Consider the following 24,795-nt stretch of genomic DNA (forward strand, 5'->3'; position numbering starts at 1 on the left):
TGTTGCATTTTTGCAACGTTTAAATTTGGTAAATCTGCAAGCGAAGAATCATGCAGTTTGTTGTTTTGTAGAATTGGTTGTTAATCATTACTGCTAAAAGCCGACTATGTTATAAAAAGTATCAAGCTTAAACAGAAAAAACTTCAGCTAATATTTAATTTTTTTAGTATTTAATTCCCTGAAGTCGTTGTTAACCAATTGCCATTTATGTCTGCTGCTAGTTCTTCAGAGTTATAATTTTGAATAAATAATTTAAACTTTAGAATTGTGATTCCTTCAGATAATGCTTTTTTTGCAATTCATCTATTATATGTACTTTTGTATCTGTCAATAAGATTTTTTTTAATACCCTCAATTTTTTTGACTGAATAGTACACATATCTGCGGGATTTAATCCAGATTGGTTTTATCTTTTTAACTTGTAAAACATAATTGTGAATGATTGAAAATTCTCTTCTAGTAGTGACATGTCCCAAAAGAGTTCACGTTGTATCATATACATGACACATCATGTACAGTATATGACATGTTCCAAAAAAGTTCTGGTCATATACATGAAATTTCATATACAGACATGTCATATACATGACATGTCTGTATATGACATGACATGTCATGTCATATCATATACATGTATATGACATGTCATTTACATGTCATATACATGACATGTACATGACATGTTATGTATATGACATGTCATGTATATGACATGTCATGTATAGATTCTACCTATAACATATGCATGACAAAACATTAAATCTTAAGTAAATATCGTACCCTTTTCTTTGCATTTAAACTCTTATCAGCATCTCATGGTTTTCAGCCCTCTAACTGCTATTACTACGTTTATCTGAATGCCTTGCAAGAATGTTTTTGTTTAAAAATGCAATTTATGTGTTTAGCCAATCTGTCTTATTTTAAATTTTGAGTTTAAACAGAAGCATTGAATTAGTTTTATAAAACACTAAAATAATGTGATATCATTGGGTCTTATACATACTACAGATTTCAAATGATATTAGAATAGTGTTTTTTCCCATTGACTATTAATTTTGGATCGTTAGGGTTTACCAATGTGCATCTAAAATTGAAAGCTTGTGCGTCGAGGAAGTCTTTACTTAAAAAGATAAGCTAATCAAGACAGATGGCAGTTTTCACATATTGACCTGACGAGAAGCACTTAAAGAAAAGGCATTCTAGAAGGCTCAGTGACAGAAAAATGAAAGGATATATCGGAATTTCGCTTTTGCTTTTCACAAGTAATTTATTTGCGCTGGCATTAAATGATCTTCGAAAAACACCACACTGCGACTCGTCTAGACCTGGAAAAGTTTTGGTTCAACTTTTCTCATGGCGATGGAAAGACATTGCTGAGGAGTGTGAAAACTTCCTTGGGCCAAAAGGTTTCTGCGGCGTACAGGTAAGCTTAGTATCTAAGCATATTTTGTTTTACTTTTCTACGAAAGCAACGTTTCTAGGAGAAGAATATTTGTGAGAGAACACTACTTATCATTTATCTTTATGGTTTGATGATGGAATCACTCGTATATATACATGTATATATATACATATATACATGAATATATATATGTATATATACATACATATATGTATATATGTATATATATACATATATATACATGTATATATATATATGTATATATACATATATATGTATATATATATATATATATATATACATATATACACGTATATATATTTAAAAAAATATTGAGAAGAAAGTAAACTTTTAGTAATTGTGCTACAAATTTGTTTCGGGCAATTCCCACAGCAGAAAATTGTTTTATATATATTATATATATAAATATATATATATATATAAAAATTGTTTTCTCACCCTGGTTAACCCGTATGGGTGGTAGTTTCTGCTCTAACTCGGGTCTCCTACCAGAGACCTGGGAGTTTGAGCACTCGCCTCAAGATCTTAGCTGTTCCCAATAGCGAACTTTTTTGCAACTCATCTGAGTTGATTGCTGTTGGTATCTGGGCAAGCCACATTTTATGTGCCGGTGTTATTGCACCCAGTGCCCCAATGACTACTGGGATTACAGTTGTTCTTACATCCCAGCATTTTTCAATCTCTTCTCCAAGAGGGAGAGATTTCTCTACCTTTTCTTTTTCTTTGCTGGCTATATTGTAGTCATTGGGCACTGCTATATCTACTATAGTAGCCCTCTTGTTCTCCTTGTCCACCACCACTATATCTGGTTGGTTTGCCAAGGCATGCTTGTCAGTCCGGATGTAGAAGTCCCAGAGGATCTTAGTGCGGTCATTTTCATTGACCTTACCAGGAGCTTCCCACCAGTGTTGTGGTTTATTAAGGCCATACTCGTCACATAGACTTCTATACACGACACCTGCGACATGGTTATGCCGTTCAGTGTATGCGTTTCCTGCTAGCTGCTTGCATCCACTGATGATGTGTTGGATGGTCTCAGGCGCATCTTTGCACAGTCTGCATCTAGGATTGTCTCTAGTGTGATAGATCTTTGTTTGGAGTTGCCTTGTTGGGAGCCCTTGCTCCTGGGCTGCCATGATTAGCGACTCTGTATTTGCCGTTAGGTTTCCTTTGTTCAGCCACATATATGTCTGGTGAAGATCGCCAACCTTAGATATTTGTCGGTGGTAAGCACCATGAAGAGGTTTCGTGTGCCAGCCAATTTCCTCATCATCAGGGCGAAGGTCCATTTTAAGAGCAGCCGATTGAAATTCAGCTAGCAACTTGTCTGAAGTGGCCATGGAGGCTGCATAGACTTTGATGCTTTGCTCTTCCGCTTTCACTGTCTGCTGTACACTTTTGAGTTCCCTACCGCCATCTTTCCTATCGAGATACAATCTAGTAGTATCAGATTTTGGGTGGAATGCTCCATGCATGGTCAGCAGTTTACGAGTTACTATATCTGTTTCCTTGATGGCTTCCTCAGTCCACTTTATTATGCCTGCTGGATATCTTATTATTGGCAGTGCGTAGGTGTTTATTGCCACGACTTGGTTCTTGGCATTGAGCTGGCTCTGTAGGACCTGCCGAAAGTGTTTCCTGTATTCAGTAATGGCTTTGTGACGTACCTCGGCTTTGTGGTTGATGTTGCTTTGCATAATCCCCAAGTACTTGTACCCTTCTTCTATATCTTAATATATATATATATGTATATATATATGTATATATCTATAAACAAACAAAAACTATATAGTTACATTTGATGTAAATATATAGTTTTTGTTTATATTGTTTGCAATTGTTTTTGATGTTTGAGGTCATCCAGTTCCCAGGATGTTTCAAGATTTAAAATCAATAAAACTTGATTGCGATTAAATGCTCAGGTCTATTAAAGTGCGATTATGAGGTCTATATACTTATAACATTTCAATTTGAACGCAATAGCCGATATCAAATACCAGGACGAAAACAACTAGGGACATCATTTCACACATTTTTTTTAGAGTAATAGCCATGTTCAAATTTTATAGATTTTAATCTAGAAACATCCTGGCAGTCTAATCACCTAATGCATCAAAAACAATCACGAATGATAAAAAATATCAATACTTTCCGACAGAATCTATGAAATTTTTGTGCAAGTTTATTTTAAAAACTCACTACATTAACATTACTGTAGGTGTCTCCTCCGAATGAACATAGAGTGGTTACCAACCCATACAGGCCATGGTGGGAAAGGTACCAGCCAGTCAGTTACAAATTGGGAAGTGCTTCTGGAAACCGAGTAGAGTTCAAGGACATGGTGACCAGATGCAATGCTGCAGGTGTAAAAGTCTACATAGATGCCGTTATCAATCACATGACAGCAGCAGATGCTGGTTCAGGTGTTGGCAGCGATGGAAGTCAATATGATAGCAGGGTGAGTGTTCATGCTGACTGTATAACTTTTATCGGCATTTACCATTTAGCTATAATTTTATTTATATAATATCAAGTCAGCTTAGCAAACTTTTCTACTGTTAAATTTACGCTGTCATTTCTGTCACTCTTACAATTTTCATTACTCAAGTTTATAAAAGTAAAGTACAGTTTTATGTGAATAACCTTGTTCATAATCGACAACGCATCTGTTGATGCAGCAGTTTGGTGTTAAAGACATTCTAATACTTGTCAGTTATTGCAAAACTCTTTTTTACTGCGTGAAGATTATTTTAAAGCAGTTTTTAGTAACAAAATTGGTTATTTAGCTGATGAAATGTATTATTGACAATATTCCAATAGTCTCTTTTGTCTTCTTTTTTATATTGTACGTTGTGATTGTTTACTACTTCTATTGGCTACAATGAATTCCAGTTTTACTGGTTACTGACTAGCTCAGCATTAAATCAAGTTTAGCAATTCAGTCTAACAATTTTCAAATATTATGATACGTCGCTTTGGAGCTTTTGTCGAAAGTGTGAACCAGTTTTCAGAGTATTTCAGCTTATTTTTTCTTCCATTCATATGCGCTCAGTACAGGCAGATCCTACTAACATATTAAACTCATATCACTATTTTTAGTCATTCAGGCGTTAGTGATTGACCGTATGTTCCATTGTGGGACTTTTTTTACAAACTATTAATACCTAATCAGAAGTGCTATACTTTATATGATAATGAACATTTCCATAAAGCTATTGTTTTAAAACAGCGCATTGACATTTTACCGTGTAGTATCTATGCAAGAAATATTTATAATAAGTGTGTACTAGCAATATTTAATCATTCAGTTGTGGTTATTGTAGTTGGTATGTATTTTTCAGCTCCAGCAAGTAATAATTGTGCAAATTGGCTGAAAACCGATATTTTATTTTAGCCAAACAAATGCTGAATTAGACATATCTGACCAGAAGTTTTTGCAACAAAAATTGCTGCATTATGACCATCAGACGCTATATAAAATCACAAATATCTTTTGTTAGACTCTGATTTTCGATTGATACAACGATCATGAGAACTTTTAGAGTTACTAATCATATTGACGTCTTTAAAGAAAATACTTCAGTGAAGTACCTTACGGCCCTAGCGACTTACTCTGTATTGTCATATTTAGGGAAAATACTTTCAAGGAGTACCTTACGGACCTAACGACTTACTCTTTGTTGTCGTCTTTAGGGAAAATAGTTTAGAGGAGTACCTTACGGACCTAACGACTTACTCTTTATTTTTGTTTTTAGGGAAAATAATTTAGAGGAATACCTTACGGCCCTAATGACTTACTCTTTATTGTCGTCTTTAGGGAAAATACTTTAGAGGAATACCTTATGGACCTAATGACTTACTCTTTATTGTCGCCTTTAGGGAAAATACTTTAGTGAGGTACCTTATGGACCTAACAACTTACTCTTTATTGTCGTATTTAGGGAAAATACTTTAGAGGAGTACCTTACGGCCCTAACGACTTTGGTAGAAGGTGCAAGAGTGCAAGTGGTAACATTGAGAACTACAATGATCCAAATGAGGTACGAAACTGTGATCTGTTGGGTTTGCTTGACTTGGAAGGTGGCAGCCCCTATGTTCGACAGAAGATTGTAGATTACTTCGATGATATATTAGACATAGGAGCTGATGGTAAGTGTTATTCTATTACTTGTTGCCGCTTAAATAAATTTCAAATTATTAATAACTTCTTTTAGGTTTGTTGAAACCTCTTTGCAGTTTCTGTTAAAAAAATTAGGACAGCTCAACTCTTACCTTCTGTAAATCTTACCAACCTGAACTGCTAGTAAATCTGTTCTTATTGTCTGACCATTTCTTTATTTAGAGGTTACAGTAATTAAGAAAAAAGATCTGTTCATGTTTCAAGAGCATTTAATAAGCAATTTTTACCCAGGAATATAGCAATATTTAGAAAAAGATTTAATAATTATTAAAAATTTCAGGCTATAGGATAGACGCTGCTAAACATATTTGGCCTGGAGATCTAGATGCAGTGCTACAAGCGACTAAACAAACGAAGAGTGGTGAAACTCCATTCGTTTTCCAGGATGTCATCAGCTACTCAAATAGTGAAGCCATCACTTCTAACGACTACAGTGGCCTTGGAAGAGTTACAGAGTTTCTCTTTGGTAACAAAAACATAGCAAGCTGCTCATTATGCCAACAATCTTAGTAACACAGGTTAATGTGTGTGAATTTTTGACACTAATCCTTAGCCTTATAAGTTTTTTAACAGTTGATATATTCAACTCTTTGTAAGGTAAAAAGATGGCAGAGACATTTCTGGCAGGCCGTTTAACTTTGAACACTTTATCAAATGTGCAATCATGGATGATGTTATCAAATGAAGATGCTTTGGTATTTGTTGATGACCAAAACAAACAAAGAGAAGCACCTGGTAATGGACATTCCATTACTTTCAAGCAATCTCGGGTAAGCAGAATATCCTAAATATGTGTAATGTTATTATGTCATTATATGTACACAACACTCCGGAAGCAAAATGTGTTTTACTGGCCTATTTTACTTTGAATAGATATTAAAAAAATTGTTTCTCAACTGTTAGAGATGGTAAAAGACAGTTTCGGGCACTTAATAACACTTAACAAAGATAAGCAATTGTGTAAAAACTCTTGAATTTTTGAAGGCAAGACTACAAAAACGATGAATATTATAAAACACTATAAGACTTTGCAACTGGCTCAAATGATGTTTTGTGATCCTAATGACTTCAACTGTCTGAAAAGATACAACAGTTTTATTGACAAGCTTTCATGTGTCAAATTTTCTTCACAATTCAAAATTTGTTCAATCAACCAAATTATTGTTAGTACTATTGTTATAATAATAATAATAATAATAATAGTTATTATCATCCAAAATCCGATTAAAGACTTTTCAGTAGAAAACTCATTAAAATGATAACCCATTGGCTTTAAGCCAAGCCCTGGGCTCACTTACTATTACTCACTTGCACATGGGCTCACCTACTGACAGTTTCTATATAATAATAATAACAATGATTATAATAATAATTATTATATAGAAACTGTCTTCACAACTAAATAGTTGGTAGTAAGTGAGCCTAGGCCTTAGCTTAGAACCAAAAAACTATAATTTTAAGGATTTTCTCTACTGAAAAGTCTTCCTTAGAATCCCGACAGCTCCTAGTAGCTCTGTATTCTAAATTGTTTCAAAAGACAGTTCAGGGCCAAGCTCAGTGAGATATGAGCTAAACTGAGTGGATATTGTTCTAAGCTCTCCAACCACTATAGGTATAACGTTTGGTTGGACACTCTACAGCCTTCAAAGCTCAAATTTTTATGATTCTCCCATTTTTCATCCTCTTTTCTCTCTATTCTGGTATCTCCTGGGATAATAATTTGACACTGTTGTTTTTGAGATAAGCTGACTGCATATTGTTTCAAGCGCTCCCATCACTATAGGAAACACTTTTGGTTGGACATACCACAGCCTTCGAAGCTCAAATCCCTGTTCTTTATACTTCTCCTTATTTTCATATTCTTTCCTCTCCACTCTGGTGTCTTCTGGGATAATAATTTGACACTCTGTTGTTTTTTTGTTGATTTGTATTAAATTTGGTGCCCTGACTTTGATTGTCTTTTCAAGATTGTTATCCTATATTATTATTACTAGCCTTTCTCCTTATTCCTTCTCTTTCAACTTTCAACTTGGTACGTTTATAAGGTACAATTCTCTTTCAATTTCCCTACACAAAACACTGTAATATAAATCACTCATACATTATTCACCTTTTTTTACCACCAATGGATCTTGTCTTCTCACTGGTATTATATGGTACGTTTATAAGGTACAATTCTCAAGGACCTGGTTGATTTCTCTAATTTTTATTTTTTTTGCTCTAATTAGCTCATAAAAATTTCCACCTAAACACGCTATCATCTGTGCCACCATTTCACATCTAAGAATAATTGTGCATGTAGTTATTTCATATGGCAATCTCTCAAGGTGCGCAGAACTGCCCGTGTACTAGCATTAATAAAACGACTAAAGGCAGGTGAGCTAATGAGGCCACAACATTTGATAATTCGTTTAAAGGAGTACAAGATGGCTACTGCATTCATGCTGTCCTGGCCATATGGTGTACCCAGAATCATGAGCAGCTACGACTTTAAAGACGACTGGGCAGGTCCTCCACCCGCAAGCCCCAATCAAGCTGGTCTCTGTGAAAATGGCTGGATTTGCGAGCACAGGTGGAGGCAAATCACCAACATGGTTGAATGGCGAAACCAAGCAGGTACAGCCATGCGGTACAGTGCAATTGCAAAACAGGCTATGACAGGCATTAATGAGATGAAAAGTGCAAAGAGGAGTAAGGGTGTAAATATGAAGATTAGCGGAAGGATGGGTGAGGAGGTAAAGAAACAAATGAGTGAGAGTGTGATTGAATTGACGAGGAAAATGAGTTGCATAGTAAGTGAGAGTAGGAAAACAGGTTAGTAGGTGAGTTAGCATGTAGTTGAAGAGTTGAGTGAGAGTGATAAAGGAAGTGAGTTAGTTGTTACGGGATCAAGAAAGTAAACAAATGAATGAGGAGACGATTGACAGAGAAATGAGCAGATGTGATAGGGATTTATAAGTTAGGGTTCAGGTTAGTAAACTAGTGAACAAGAAGTAGCTTTATAGGTGAGTTGCAGTTTGAGCTAAAGAACAATCAGATTTATGAGATGGTGAGGAAACAGGCTGATTTTGTGAGCAAAAAGATACGTGAGTTTTTATTAAGGAGAAAGATATGGTAGGTGAAGGGTGAGTGAGAGGTGAACAAAGGGAGGAGTCGGCTAACATTTCAATTTGTTCTGTCTAAGTATAATAACAGTTATTATCAATTATTCTAGGCAACACTCCGGTAGAGAACTGGTGGTCAAATGGAAACAATCAAATAGCCTATAGTCGTGGCAGTGTTGCATTCATAGCATTTAATAATTATGACGGCATTATGCAAACTTCTGTTACTACTGGACTTCCTGCTGGGCAGTACTGTGATATCATCAGTGGAGATCTGCTTAATGGGTTGGTATATAAGCACTCATAGAGGTAGCATCATGTACTCAATTTTGATGAATCTTACAGAGCCTTAGGCAAACCACTCTTCCTTTTAATAACTTCTGACCTCTCTGATAACACTTTATGAAATGCCAGGTGTTGGCAACATGTGTGAGTTCTCATCAGCTATCAGTCCAGTGTTAAATTCTTTTCAAATAAGTTAGATTAATTTCGGTGCAAAGTCATAGGGATAAAAGTGCTGTATTGGTCACTGATGACTCGCCTTCATCACAAAATGGTTTTGATGAATACTGGAAAGTCATGAAACTTGAACTGATAATTGTAAAAAAAATATAATTAATTATTCAAGAATATGCTAGTGATGTATGATTTGACCTAAAAACTTTTGCTAAAGCAACCTTTAAGACTGTCAAAAGAGAGCTTTACATGGCATTAGTTCGGATAATACTGGCTCAATGATTCTGCTTGTCACAAGTGACTGTTAGGAGAATTTGTAATTAAGTCTTACATAATTTTTTAGTATCATAAAAATTAATAACTATTTCCTCTCTATGAAGACACTATGTTGATGTAAGGTTCAAGTTTTTAAAAAAGAACTTGCCAAAAATAGATCATAGAAAAACTATCCTATGGAACAAAAAAAATTTGGCTTCAGTTAACATAAAGAGTACATGTACATATATAGGCAATAAAAAGTGTTCTACAGAGTATATTGTCAAAATCTTTATCTTATAGATTTGTACAGTTATCAACAAATCTTTTTGAAAAATCTTTGTTTTACATGTACTACAGAGTATTTTAAGCTGTTCAAGAACTTGGGCTTTACTCAAGTTTAGAAGTTTGACTATGTTTTGGTTTATTTGCAGTTTCACTCAGTAGTTTTATAATTTTTTTTGATTTTCGTAAAACTTTAAAAAAGTTTTCTATATTTCTTCTCTGTACCTTTTCTTTTTGATGTTTTATAGAACCTGTACAGGAATGACCATAGCTGTTGAATCTGACTCTAAGGCTAAATTATTCATAGATGGATCATCTCAGGACCCAATAATAGCTTTCCATCTTGGTGAGTTTAGTTAGAGCAGTATTTTTACCTTCATATCTTTTTGATTTAATGCATTTTTGTGAGAGGTAACATTTGCAACCCTTAAATAGATGAACCTAGTTTTATTTGCATGAAAAATTTGTGACATCTAATTCAACAATATAAGCTATAATGATATACACAGCATAAACTAAATCTTACAGTGGTCATGCTTTATAGATGACCAGATACGCAAATAATTTTCATTTGGTTTTATTTTATACTAAGAAACTGTTAACATAACAATATGCTCATAATAATATATTACGACAATTATATATGGTATTTAATATATATAATGTATATTATATATCATATACTACTATAAATCATTATACTAGAAATTCCACTGTCATACAGCCCACGACCAAAGTGATATTGGAAAAAAGAAAGGGTACTGATGGTTGAGAAATGCAATATTAGCAGTCAAATGGCACTGTAGTGCAATAGGATAACTGCAATGGTAGCTGTAATGTAGTGGGTGTGGGTGTTATTATATACAACAAACAGCAATAATGAAAGGAAAAGATTAAATGTTTATATCTCTCCCCCCTGCAATAGGAGAAATGCAATATTAGAAGTAAAATGCACTGATATTATTAGAATAACCAATATTATTAATATAGTAATACAGTAATAATGGAAAACCAATGCACAATTTTGTTTACATTTAAAAACATCATAGCTAACCATATCAAGAAGTATCAAAAAGAATATCCAAACTTAGTAATAGTAATACAGTAATAATAGAAAACCAATGCACAATTTTGTTTACATTTCAAAACGTCATAGCTAACAATATCAAGAAGTATCAAGAAGAATATCCAAACTTATAATTAAATATCGTAATAATCTCATAAGAATCTTTAGAAAAAAATATCATCGTCATTTCCTTTACTTTCACTGCATTGGACATCAGTTAGAATACCAAAGTACTCAAATGTGTCTAAAATGTCAGTTACTTTGAAATTGGCAAAAATGAAACGATTTCTGTACTCCTACGTTAATTACAGAAACCTTCGGCATTTCGACAATGCTATAGACTGGTGAAATGTGCATGTTATTTTTTCGTGAAATGCGCACGACTTAATCGTTCTCTTCTCTGTCGCTCGGCGTTTCAATTTCCGGCCTTGACTTTGATAAAAGTGAGGCTTAGCAAGTTTTAATAACGATTTTCATCCAAATAAATCTGTCTATTTGTGTATAATCCCATCAGATCGGTAAGTTTTAAGATAATGTCGACGGTTTACAAAGACTTGGTAACATATTTAAATAGGCTTATATGTGTTTTGTATCGTTATTATACTTTAACAACTCTACAAAACGATGGTTAAATTTGTTGACGAAATTTTGAGACAAGGGTTCGTCTCATTGTTGATGAATAATTTTCGGGAGTTGTGCGCACATGTGCATTTATCATAAATCTCCCAACCAATCGCTTCGCTCGTGTTAGGTCGTGGGATTATGTTATGCATGTATAATGTGTAAGATGTTATACATAATATATATAATATCATAAAATAATATAATATTTAGATATTAAATACAATACCATATACATTATGAATATAGTATTATATATAATGTTATGTACATGTATAATATGCTATAGCCTATGTTATAGTAATATTTTATATATTATACTAGCTGATTGTCTGGGATTGCCTGGGTAATAAAAGTTTTTGCATAGAAAACTTATTTTTATTTAACATATTACAACAGTTACCGTTTTAACTTTTAAACTTCATATCTTGAGAAAAGTGTTTTGAGCAGTTTAAATGAATAGAGAGAAAAAATAAAACAACTGTAAAGGATTTTAAGCTTTGTTAAACAACTGTAGCTTTCAAACTTTATATCACGAGACAAATGTTTTGTGCAGATCAAATAAATTAAAAAACAAAAATAGACAACTATAAAAGTGTTTAAATGTAAATGTTAAACAATTAGCGTATAATAGCTAAATTAAGCTTGTTTTGCTACGATTACAATAAAAGATGATTTGGTAATGATACAATTAATACAAAATGAGAAAAAATAAAAATCTTGAAAGTGTTGAATTAATAATAAAAATTCTTGCATAGAAGTGTGTGTATAAAAAAGGTTACAGCTCCAGCAGAAGCTGTCCATTAAAACTTTGAATATGACACTACAACCTCTCGATACTGGTACAAATATAAGACTGAGATAGCGGACTGTCTTTGTCTGACCGAATGAAGAGAGCATGTCGAGAGTATTCCTACTGAAGATAATACAATTGCTCGCTTGAAAAGTATTGACCTTGACCTTGATTTAGCAATTGAACCTTATAAAAAACAGGAAATAGAAGTTCACGAAAACATAAAAAAGCATCCTGTTTCATAGAGTTAATAAAGTTTCAATTAATACGCCATTTAAGTTGTGAAATTTGGGAAAGTGTGTATACAGTATAGAGTAAAAACTATAAACCGTAAGAGCCCTCATAGGCTTGTGGTTAGACAATTGGATTACAAACCTGCAGTAGCAATCTTTGTGAGCTCAAACCCTGAAGGATGTGAGATCTTAATTCCAAAATTTTAATAGCTATAGCTGGACATACTGAAGGACAGACAAGCTTTGAGAGCTATAATACACATAGAATGTATATAGAGTGTATGTTCAATATGGAAATTAAAATAATATCTTCATGTACAATATAGAATTGGTATGCTACAATGTATTTGCTATCAGATGCTGAACTCATCTCTTACAGAGTTTTTCATTCGATATTAATGTATAACAGTGGGCGCTATTTTTACCAAAATACACGCATAGTGATGACGGATTTGATCATTGTACTGCTCAAGTTTGTAAGAAATACTGTTATATAGATCGATATATATTTTTTATATATCTGTTCACTGCTGTAAACAGCCAGCCAATCAAAGACCTTTTTGATAATGGTTGAGTCAGCAATGGCCTGTTCTGTTATTCCATCATTAATCGTTAACATTCTACTTTTTAAATATTAACCTAATTTGAAATGATTAAGTTTTACTTTTTAATACTAGGTTATTAGATGCTAACTGACATCACAATTTTTATTGCATTGATAAAAGCAATTCTTTCTACTTTTTAAATCTTAACTTAATTTTAAATGATTGAATTTTCCTTTTTAGTACTAGGTTATTAGATGCTAACTGACATCACAATTTTTATTGCATTGATAAAGTAAATAAAACTAGAGATTTAAGTTTCACTACTATTTATGTTTAAGCACGACTGAACACCAGACTTTATGCACATTTTGAAATCATTAAACTGAAAAAATAGTTGCCGTTTTTGCAAATGTTCATTAAAAATAGTTGCAAGGCAATTATATTAACTATTTGATGAACTAAATAATCGGAATATGGTCCATTTTAAATCTTTTTTTCATGAAAGTAGAAAATGTGTTAGTAGGCTTCAGACAGATGACTTCTGAGAAAAGCAAATTTTCATATAATTTGTTAACTTTTCTTGTTTGTGTCAAGTAAAAGTTTTCTGGTAAAGAACACTGCAAGATTTGCTCACTAACCGCTTGGTGAAATTCTATAAGCAACGTTCCAAAATTAATGAAGGACATATGATTACACTGCTGAGATTTTTTGGCTATAATTCATTCTGCCTCAACCTTGCATTGTAATTATTTGCATTATTACATTGGGTGACATAATGATATAACATGGCAACTAAATGGAGAAAATTTATAATGGCAGCCAACGAAAGCTATTTTGTCTAATGTTCACATTGGCTAACCGTCAACATTGATATCGTCTATCATACAATATGTTTTGCCAAAATACTTCTACCTAATGTTACAGCTTGGAGTTTACACAGAAAATTTCTAGGTCTCAAAAACTAACTTTTTTTTAGTTCTAATGTAAAAATCCTTGCTGAAAACTAAAATATCATTATTTTATTGTTATCAATCAAATAACTTGTAACTTTAATTGATCCTTTAATGGATTAATTTAATTTATCATTTAATTGTTAATTATAAATGGTTTTTATTCTTAACAGATTTTTCTAAAAGTGTGATAATTTCAAACCTTGATATTTTTTAATTGATTTGTTAAATTAAAAAACCAGTTAGTAGTAGCGCTTTTCTAATTACTCGCATTGAGGCTGCAGACTCTTACATGTTTATCATTTTAGAATCATTCTTCAAAATAAAAAAGTTAACCACTTTTCTAACATACCCCAGTTCAAAAAGTTGGTTGAAGTCATAACATATAGAGTAGATACAAATATGGTTAAATAATAAATAATTTTTATACAAAAACTTTGAATTCTTTTCTATCTACGCATACTAAAATTTTGAAATACTTTGATTCTTTGCATTTCTAAGCTAGCTTGAGCATTCGAACTCAAATCGACATCACAAGACATTGTTATAGAAATCATTTTAAATTAATCAAATGTTTTTCTGACTAAAACCGTTGTCACTTATTTTTTATTTGTCAAGATTATCTTTAGATTAATACAAAAGTAATGAGAATAAGTCAAATCAATGTGTAGATGTTTGTTGACTTTAAATTATCATCTGATATTGATAAAATATTCATTCACCTGAAGGATATTCACTTACATCGTAAAATGTCTGCCAAAATGACCTCGACGTTATAAAACATTCTCAAATTTTACTTTTAATAAATCTAAAAAATATTACTAATTTTTTATTGAGAAATGTATGCAGCAATAAAACTATGCAAAATTTTACTATATCAATTCAGACAACCTGAAAATTTGTCTAAATTTGATATTATAGTAGAGCACTTTTTATACAGGTTCCAAAGTCTCAAATGGATCAGCTTTGCCAGTAAGTTTCTCCAACAATTCCATTGCGGGAACAACTTCTTCTCAGCCTGCTAATATAACCACATCTCCGAGCAATGAGGAAAACACCATCGTGTTCATTAGAAAAATAACAAGTTATGGTGAAAAGGTGTTCATTAGAGGAGGTAAGATTTTACCAGTAAGATAAGCAGACAACCACAGTTAACATGCAAACAGGACAATTCAAACCAACCACCATTCATTTATCACCAAAAGGTATTCAGCCTTGATTCAGTGTTTATAGCCATTTTTGTGTAAGTTAATTGACTCAGTTAAGTTCTTTTTTGCAACTGGTGGTTGTTCAACAAGTCAAAACTCTGAGGGCCCTTGAAAACTTTGTGCTGATTGTAATGTCTCATATACATCTCTACTGTCTACTCTATTGCAATGTCTCATGTACAGCTCTACTGTCTACTCTATTGTAATGTCTCATATACAGCTCTACTGTCTACTCTATTGTAATGTCTCATATACAGCTCTACTGTCTACTCTATTGTAATGTCTCATATACAGCTCTACTGGCTACTCTATTGTAATGTCTCATATACAGCTCTACTGTTTACTCTATTGTAATGTCTCATATACAGCTCTACTGTCTACTCTATTGTAATGTCTCATATACAGCTCTACTGTCTACTCTATTGTAATGTCTCATATACAACTCTACTGTCTACTCTATTGTAATGTCTCATATACAGCTCTACTGTCTACTCTATTGTAATGTCTCATATACAACTCTACTGGCTACTCTATTGTAATGTCTCATATACAGCTCTACTCGTTTGTTGATTTTCAGGAAGTTTCTGATTAATCGTTATTAAAGTAGTTTTCAATTTCATAACTTACCAAATCTTTTTTAGTCCTGAGATTCTGTATATGCAAAGGATAGAGAAATTTTAAATAGCTCTCAAATGCACCTCAGTTTTTTATAAATTGTCATTAAATTACAGCACAGATTTAAAAAAATTTATCTCTATAGTAATATGAAAAAAATGAGTACAGTATGTTTAAATTTTTAATGAGTGTAATGTTTCAATATTAATAATTAAAATTAACTGCTAATAATCTTGTATGTGTCTAGCCTAAGGCCATTCCAGCGTATCACACTAGTGATATATTTTAACGCATAATGCGTATCATATTCTGGGAATACCTTATTTCTAATCTTAAATTTTTAAATTAATAACAAGAAAACAAAAACAGCTTGAGTGAGCGCAAAGCTGGATATTAATAATTATCAATTTAAATTTGACCCCACTGATTTCGATACTATTTGCTTGCTTCATCTGTTTAAATTTTCACCAAATATTTACTACATTACACCAGATTGGATTAAATTATAAAATCAAAGCCCTGACTAATTATGTTGTGAAGATTTCAATTGCACAAAAACTTTTATACGTGTATGAAAACTCTTTAGAAAAAGTTATTGGGGTTTTAACTAATGCTTATAGTTGATAGATAGGCTATAGGCACGTATTGAAATACATCAAAGAATATGTAGCTAACATTTGTCTTTGGATATTCATAACTACTTTGATACAAAAGTTAATTCATTGCAATATTTTGATGAGAAGTATTTTTCATAAACAACTAATGCTTACAGATGATGATTTTGTAGTCAAGCTAGAAAGGATTTAGAATAAATTGTAACGATAACCAATAAATCAAATATATAGAGACGCATTAATGAATATGACACATATAGCACTTTTTACTTTGTTACCAAATAAATATACATCTGATCTTTATGTTCAAACTTCTTTTGAGGTGATAAAATATCTTACAGTAGAGCATAGTCCAATGGTTCCATTGAGTAAATGTCTTTTTACAGCGGTATAGAGTAGCAATCTTTACACATACATAGACTGGTTTAATTCACTGACGCTGAATCTTTTCATAAAAGTATCCGCACATTCTGATGCTAGGAATAGCTTCTATTAGTATGTTAACAGCAAATACAACTTTGGTAATGATTTCTTGCCAGAAACCATATAAAATGGTGCAATAAAGAGTATCAAATGAAGTGAATTTGACATTTTCATCAAAATTTGAAATGTAATCAAAATAGTTACTCAAACAACCCATTTCCACTTTTTGCCATTTTAGATTGCTTGCCGTTAGAAAAGCAAACAATTTTTACAAAAATGCTAAAGTTTTGGCGTTTTAAAAACTATGATTGAACATTTGAATGTTTAATTTTGTACAAGGTCGCAATCTTTTTTCATTGTATGATTTAAAACATATATTGCTGCAATATGGTCAAATTAGTTGAGGTGAGTAGCATATTCTGTGAATCTCTATTGTTTGTTTTGAGTTCTGTTTGTGTACACTACTGAAAGTGTTTACAATTTTATATATATATTTATTATTTTAAATATTTGTTTTCATGGCTAATATCAGGCCATATTAGTCAAAGTTTGTCAAGGGATTGCACAATAAACAGGACGCACAAGTAAGCTGGTTACAACTCAGGCTCAAGAATGATGAATGATTATAAACTGCTTCTGTAGGAAATTATTATTGATTGTAGTAATTATATAAGTTGGCAGAACCGTAACCAATTTTTTTTAAATTGAAACTGTCAAAGTGAATTTACAAATTTTAGAGATAGTATAAATATAGAAAACTTAATAAAATTGAGGGCTTTTGATAAACTTTTTCTGTAACATTGTAAAAATGTGTAGACTCATTTTTCTAGCCTGTATTTGAAAGAAGTTATTAAATGTTCACTGTAAATAGATGTTCACTGTAAAATTAAATGCTCACTGCTTGACATGATTCAACAGTTGGTCTATTTTTTCAAATTATTGTTAGCCACTGAAGTACTCTAAGTTCATAGAAATTATAGTCATTCAATCCTACTTTAAAAATTAGAAACTTTGGCTTAGAAATGTCGAATATTGTTGTATTCTTCTGCTTCTGGACACAGAAAAAATGCTTTTTGTTTTGAAATTAAGTGAATTCATCAAATATATTAAAAATAAAATGAAAAAGGTATTGAGATATTTATACCATATATGTAGTACTACTATTACAAACTTACTTGTCACATGTTGGTCATTTAACTGTTCCTGACCAGTTTATTTAATTAGGTTTTTTAGTATGCAAGACAGATTCTGCAATAACTGTGGTTGGTGTAAACATTTTATCATTAGAAAAAACATCATAAATTTTCAGCAAATCAAATTTTTGTTCCAGCAACTTTAATATAATTGTTTAAAAGTTTGAATTTAGACTTTTCTCACCCGGCTAGATTGTCATTTCATAATGGCAGTCAGTTTTGGTTGTTTTAAATTTTTATCTGGTGATTATATTTTGCTATACACTGCTCAAATAGTGAACAATGACTAAAATTTATGACCTTCGACTTTACTCAAACCAGAGTATGTTCTACAGATGCATATTTACGGGACTACCATAGTGTACAGGTTGCAAAATCAGAGGATTCTAATATTTTTGAAATAAAGCTCTTTTGTCTCTCTACAGGCTATGGAAAAGATATGCCGATTCCTATCAAATACCCTTACATGAACCTTCAAACACTGAAAAGGAAAGCGTGGTACCAAGCCTACAGAGATTGGTCACAAGGAGACACAGAGTTGAGCTGGGATGGCGCTGAGAATGGACAAGGAATGAGAAATGGTGAAAAATCTTTAGGATCCCCTATGCTTTGGACCAGCAGTAACAGTGGTAGCAATGAATATGTTCCTGAAAACACGTAAGCTTATCATTAAAGTTAAATGTGGGTAATATAGAGCAGATCATGTGTTAAGATTTTAAGTTATTAGGCAATCTTTTCTATGATATGAGTTGTTGTTGCCCATCATCACGGTTAGAAGTTGGAATGAAAAATACATGTAGTTACACGCGAGATGTGAACTCACAACATTCTGCATGATAGATGAACTCTCTAAGAAATGCACCGATCAACTACCTGTAGGTATTTTATACTAATTGTGCAGATGGCTACTTTTTGTTGTTCATTAGCAAGAAAAGGATGCGCCGTGACTCTTCACTTCTTCACTAGCAGCCAAACCACTTGAGTTCAACAGGTGCTGTATATATTTATCAAACATAAAAATAATACAGTTTAGAGCATGCAACAATCAACGATTAACTGCATGCTATGAGATGTTCATATGCTCTGCTTCATTGGGTTTATCTGCGCTCCTTTTATATAAAACTGAGTGATAGGCTCCATTCTTGATCATCTCCTCGATTGGTAGCTGACCAGGTAGTCCTACCGAGGGCTGACTCGGTCTTTCCTTATGTTAGCATTTCTTTAATCTCAGCTGGGTCAGACCGGTCCCCTAGTTTTGGCTTGGCGGTCTCCCGGTGTAGGCCCTTCTTGGCTTTGAGCCTGTCTGTCTCCTGCCACCACAAACACACCTAACTGTAACCTGCGGCAAACTCGGCTGCTGGGGTACTATTTAATAATACTAAAACTATTGGCATTAATGGAACATTCTAGAACCAACTATAGTAATATCAGAGCAATGCGGGCTAGCTTTAATACTTGGTATGAGTTAGCCTTCATTTCAATGATAAGTTTTTTAAAAGCCAAGAGCTTCAATGTCTGCTTCAGAGAGTCAATTATTTTGTATATAGTCTTTCTGTACTCATGAAGCCATCTCAATGCATGTTATATTAACAAAAACCTGTTGGTAGCTTGTTGATGAATGTCGGCTGATGCTCTAAATTGTTGCTTGTAATATATGTCTTCTATTATTGTACTATTTGTTGTGTTTAACATTGAACAACAAATTGCTATGGAATTTTTCGCAAACTTTTTAATTTTATGTAAGTAAACCATAATTTGAGGTTTGCTACAACTATGATCAAATGCATGTTTTGCTATTTATACAACGTATAAACTGGCTAACGCAAATGATTTCGCAGCTTACAAAAGAAAGAAAAGGTGCTTTTAGAAAATTTAAACCATTTTAATATGATTGTAGCAAAGTATAACTCAAACCTAAACCTTGACATTTTTTAAAAGGGCAGCAAATTGATTTAGTTTATAAGTGCATTAGAATAAATACATATTTCTTAAAGTAACTTAAATAAGGTTCAAATCTACTTTAAAAAATATTTTCATGATATAGAATTTAGAAAATACTATACTAATATAGTATTTTTTAAGATTTGTTTGGCAAACCTAAGAATTACCATGCTGACTTAAAAAAAAATTTGTTCTCAGCTATTGCTACTTGTTTGTAACAAGACTGCGTAAGAAAATAACTAAAACAGTTAATCAAATCTGTTTGAAGTCTATCAGACGCTATTTTAGTCAACACCCATTTATTTTGCTTGCTAGATTAGAATTTTTGTAGATTTTTTATACGATGTTATCTGGAAAACTAAAAAATGCTGTGTGTAACTTAATTTTAAGCGAACTACCAAACCATTCAAGTCTACTAGCCTAGAGATTGTGTGAAACCACTTTTTAGTTTTGGAGACCATTACTGGATGTGGGAGGTGACAATGGACTGCTCCAAGTTACCAGGTGGTTACTTTGAGTTTAAAGGCTACAGTAATAAAGATGGATATGAAAGCAATGTGAGACAAGAGAAGTGTCTGGGAGAAACCACTAGCTATGGAAAATACCCAATAAACCATGTCGCAAAGTATGACCCTTTTTCATAAAATAGCGATTCATAGGATAGCTTAAATTAACAGAACTTTAGCGACTTTCTAAAGACTTGCCTACAAAGCTACAATACGGGGGCCTAAGCTGTTTAGAAGCATAGGTTTGTTGTAATCATAAGCAGACAGTTGCTTGATAGAAAAGGCCTTTCATCTATATTCAGTGTGTTCATCAAAGCTCTTTTGATTGATGACTAGTTTTTATACAAGGCAGTTTTTTCCTTTTGCTAGAGTATTGACTAATGTTTGTGTGTTCTTATTGTTCAGATATACTTTATTTTCCCTACTCGCTACTTGCATTTACTCCTACAGGTTATTACAAAGCTCTTTAAATGATTTGATTTCTTATAAATGTCAACTGAGCTCAAGCGTCTCTTTTCTATCACCACAAAAAAGTGTAATAGAGCTTTTACTCTGTATAAATTTGGCTAGCAGTAGCTAATTCTAGTAATTGAGCTTTATAAAGGTATAGATTTTGTTTGGTTTCTACTAAAGACTGAATTTTGCTGTTACGTTTTCATGTACAATCTACAATCTCTAGAACTCGGAAAATTACTGGAATAAACTAAAACTTAACTCTCAGCTTACTTAGTTTAGTTTATATATGATCTGTTCATACTTGTACATATTCCTAATAGTAATGACCAGAGAATGGTGGCAGGCAAGTAAACTATGTCTAGTGTCATAATTAAAAGGGGAGTTGAAACCAAAATTATGTAGAACTACCAGTAGAGTTTACCAGCATTGGCTGCAGAAGCCTCTTATGCTTAAGGTTAACAAAGAAGACTAATTTAGCACGAGTTTCAAAATGCCAGCAATGTAACAGTTAGTTGATTAGGAATGAAATGAAATTTACAATATATTTAAAATATATATTTATATATATAAATGTATATTTAAAATACAATGAAATTTTGTTGCTTTTTAGATGTGGACACAAGACTGTTGTGGAATGGGGAAGAGGCAATTTCTGTATCATGCAAAGGATCTAGACAAAAGCGTTGGTGACAGTTTTATCACCTACTAGCAAACATAAATAAACTTGACACAATTGGTTTGGATAGTTTGCAGTTTTTAAATACTTCGTTGGAATAGACTTTACAAATAAATCATCACTCAAGCACACACTCATCTCGTACACAGTTATTTTTGCCGTGAGCAGCCCTGGTTAACTGTCCTTATGGCTGCTTGCTTATTCCTTTTTACTTATAAACACTGTCAGTAGAACTAGTATATACTGACCTTAAGTTGCTAGTTCTGGTGCAGAGTATTGGCTCTGTGTAGCTGGTGTTTCCATGAAGTACTGACTATTACTATCAGCATACCATTGCAGCAGAACTCTGACTATGATCTACTGCTCTTGCAGTGTACTACTGACTAAGAATCTTTATAGAGTACTGGTTGTAAGTCATTGCTGTTGCTGTAGAGACCCTTATTATGCCATGTGGCCATAGAGTGCCAACCATGCCTTACTGCTATTGCTATATAAGACTGACCTTAAGTTCGGCTCTTGAACTAGAGTACTAGCTAAAAGTTGCTACTGATCATCGCAAAGTACTGGCTCATGCTGTGGAATGCTAAATATTTAAATACTAGCTTTGTGATAGAGTGGTGGCTATGACCTACTGTCCTTGTTATGAAATGCTGATTTTAAATGGATGCCCTCACTGTCAAATACTGTCTATGAGCTATTGCTTTAATTATGAAATACTTGCCATGAGTTTCTGATTTAACAAGAAAATACTGTTTTGCGGGTCGATTTGTTTCTGCGAAATCCTATACTCCAGGAAAGTATTAAGAAGGTTGTCAAAATCTTTTTTATAATACAACGTCAAAGGTTTTATTAGCCACTTTGACAGCTATAATTTTGGACATTCAAGTTTTTTAGCATCATTGTGGAAGAATGATGGTATTTAAATCTTTGCTGATAGCCCTGATCGTTTAGGGGTTTTACAAAATCAAAAAGTAGGCAATATTCTATAGCTTGATAAATTACATATATAATCCTCCCATTGGCAGCTGACTTAGGCATAATGAAACTAAACCAACCCATATTTAGCACCTAAAGTTCCTCCTATTAAAAATGAATCCAAGTCAAAATCTCTACTAGAACAAATTGTGGATAAATGTAATGCAATGATGATCAAAGTCAAACTACAGAGATTGATTTTATACCATTGATGAAGAACTACCATCACATACCGTGAAGAGCTGCTACCAAATTACTACTCAGGATGTCATTCTATAAGCACTCTCACCACCACTTTTTGCACATGTCAGCATGTGTGTGTGTATGTGTGTGCGTATGGTGCGTGTGGCGCGTGTGTGTGCGTGCGTGCGCATGCATGTGCGTGCGTGCATGCGTGTGTGTGGCTACACACTGTATCTGATACATGTAGCTCATACATGAATTACATATTGTAGATGTCCCCAAAAGAAAACTTCACTCATTTATTTTGTCACATTAAATTTATCAAAAGAAAATGTTTCAAAATTATGCTGGAAAACAATCGCTAATGTCATTATCGATTGTTAATAAGTATTAACAAATGATTAGCAATAACTACTTGTTAATACTGTTAACAGCGGTGTTAATAAGTAATTATATTTGTGTTGGATCCTGCGACCCACACGTAGAGGCGACCTGGGTCGGCTTACTCTACCGGTCTGCATTCACCTTCCACAGGGGCCGTGTAAGTATTGCTCGTAGACCAACACGCGGAGGCGACTAGGTCGACTTACACCACCGGCCAATCACAACTACCTACACCAGGAATTGCTCCCTGGGAGATATAATGCTCGTACGACAAGGTCGACCTGGGGTCGACGCGGGTCGACAGTGTATTTCTAACCCTACTCCCAAAGCACAGTCCGAAGGACTTAGGCTTGGAGTACGTAAGTGCTCAGTGTGTTTCTGTATTGCGCAAGGAAACAGAAGAGTGTGGGTCCAACTGCAAAGCATGTATTGAACAACTTCTATGCCGATAAACACGGCCTTAAATATAACAAAGTATGTAAATGAGGTGGCTAGGGCCAACCTCCTCTAGGGGCGTGGCTATATAAAATAACACAAGGGAACACAACTCTACGATAATAACAAAAAGGAGATGGTACTACAAGTTTCCATCACACACGCCGCCCCTATAGACGGCTATCGGCTATATAAGAAAAACACAAGACAAGAAAAAAAATACAAGAAATATGGGAACACACCAACTAGCTACAACAAAATAAACAAAGAAAAGGGAATATAATAGTATAAGAGACCGCAATTACTAAATACCAAGGGAAATACGGATAGTTATGTCGACCGGGTCGTCTGGGATGTCGACATACGGTTTGCCAGATCCTCCAGGCGACGAGCCGCCCGTCGGAGGTTGGAGGCCTCTTCTCGTAAGGTATCCACTGTGACCCGGGGTCGTACGTCCCCCAGCCGGCTCTGGATGCTGCCTATTGTCGTCAACCTCCTAGGAGCTGGGACGGGTCGTTCCAGCTTAGGTGGGCTTTTCCACTTCTTCTTCGGGGGAGAGGGGAGAGGTGCCGGGGGTCCTCTTCGTATAGGTAGCTTAGTTTTAATAGGCCCGTAGGGTGTAGGCTTTTCAAAGGCCGGAGGATTGTTTAATCGTATCTTTTGGCTCCAGGCCGGGTAGCTGTCTCTGTCGACCTCATATATAGCAATCCCCTTTCCCCCGTGTGCCTTCCGTACTTCGGTATCCTTGATCCGAGCCTGGTGTTTGGCAATCGTATCTCGAGATGTGGAGTTCCTCCCACATTTGCAGAAAAATCGCGTAAAGTGCTGGGCGATATGGATTCTGCGTCGCCGAGGGGTAGAGATTAATTGTTGGCACAATGGACAGTTAGTACCTTTTTCTCGACATAGTTTCGAGATCGTTTTGGCTGTCTCTGCCGCAATCCATTTAGTTGGTAGTGGGGGGTGTGGAACGTGATTATCTAAAGACTCCGTTTCTGAGTCGTCCAGGGTTTCACCCGGTGCTGGGTGGAGCTCCAGTGGCAGAATCTTCACTTCTGGCAACAGGGGTAAAGCTCCGATAATTGGTGCCGGCTTCTTTACGGTTTCTTTGGTGATCTCCATGTTGAGAAAAGATATGGGTGTGTGCGTCTCGAGGTTGTAACAAGTAATGAGCGCGTTCTGTCTGGGACCCAAAATGGCCGCCTTCTGGCCTTGAACTCCGAGGGTTCCTCCCGATTGGATGGTGTTAGTGTCGTAATCGGCCAAGTACGCGGG

General features: G+C 34.1%; 1 protein-coding gene across 1 annotated transcript; it reads left to right on the top strand.

Annotated features, from left to right (window-relative positions):
• The first annotated feature begins 1,326 nt into the window (after window positions 1–1,326).
• LOC137408083 (alpha-amylase A-like) lies at window positions 1,327–21,541 on the top strand. The gene is made up of 11 exons (XM_068094476.1): window positions 1,327–1,423; window positions 3,642–3,881; window positions 5,365–5,572; window positions 6,201–6,373; window positions 8,021–8,219; window positions 8,818–8,992; window positions 9,952–10,049; window positions 14,852–15,025; window positions 18,390–18,621; window positions 20,354–20,530; window positions 21,478–21,541. The coding sequence occupies exons 2-11, from the start codon at window positions 3,762–3,764 to the stop codon at window positions 21,539–21,541; spliced, it is 1,620 nt and encodes a 539-aa protein (XP_067950577.1). The 5' UTR covers window positions 1,327–1,423; window positions 3,642–3,761.
• Window positions 21,542–24,795: the final 3,254 nt, after the last annotated feature.

This window comes from Watersipora subatra, chromosome 11, assembly GCF_963576615.1.
Source record: "Watersipora subatra chromosome 11, tzWatSuba1.1, whole genome shotgun sequence".
Lineage (NCBI taxonomy): Eukaryota > Metazoa > Bryozoa > Gymnolaemata > Cheilostomatida > Watersiporidae > Watersipora > Watersipora subatra.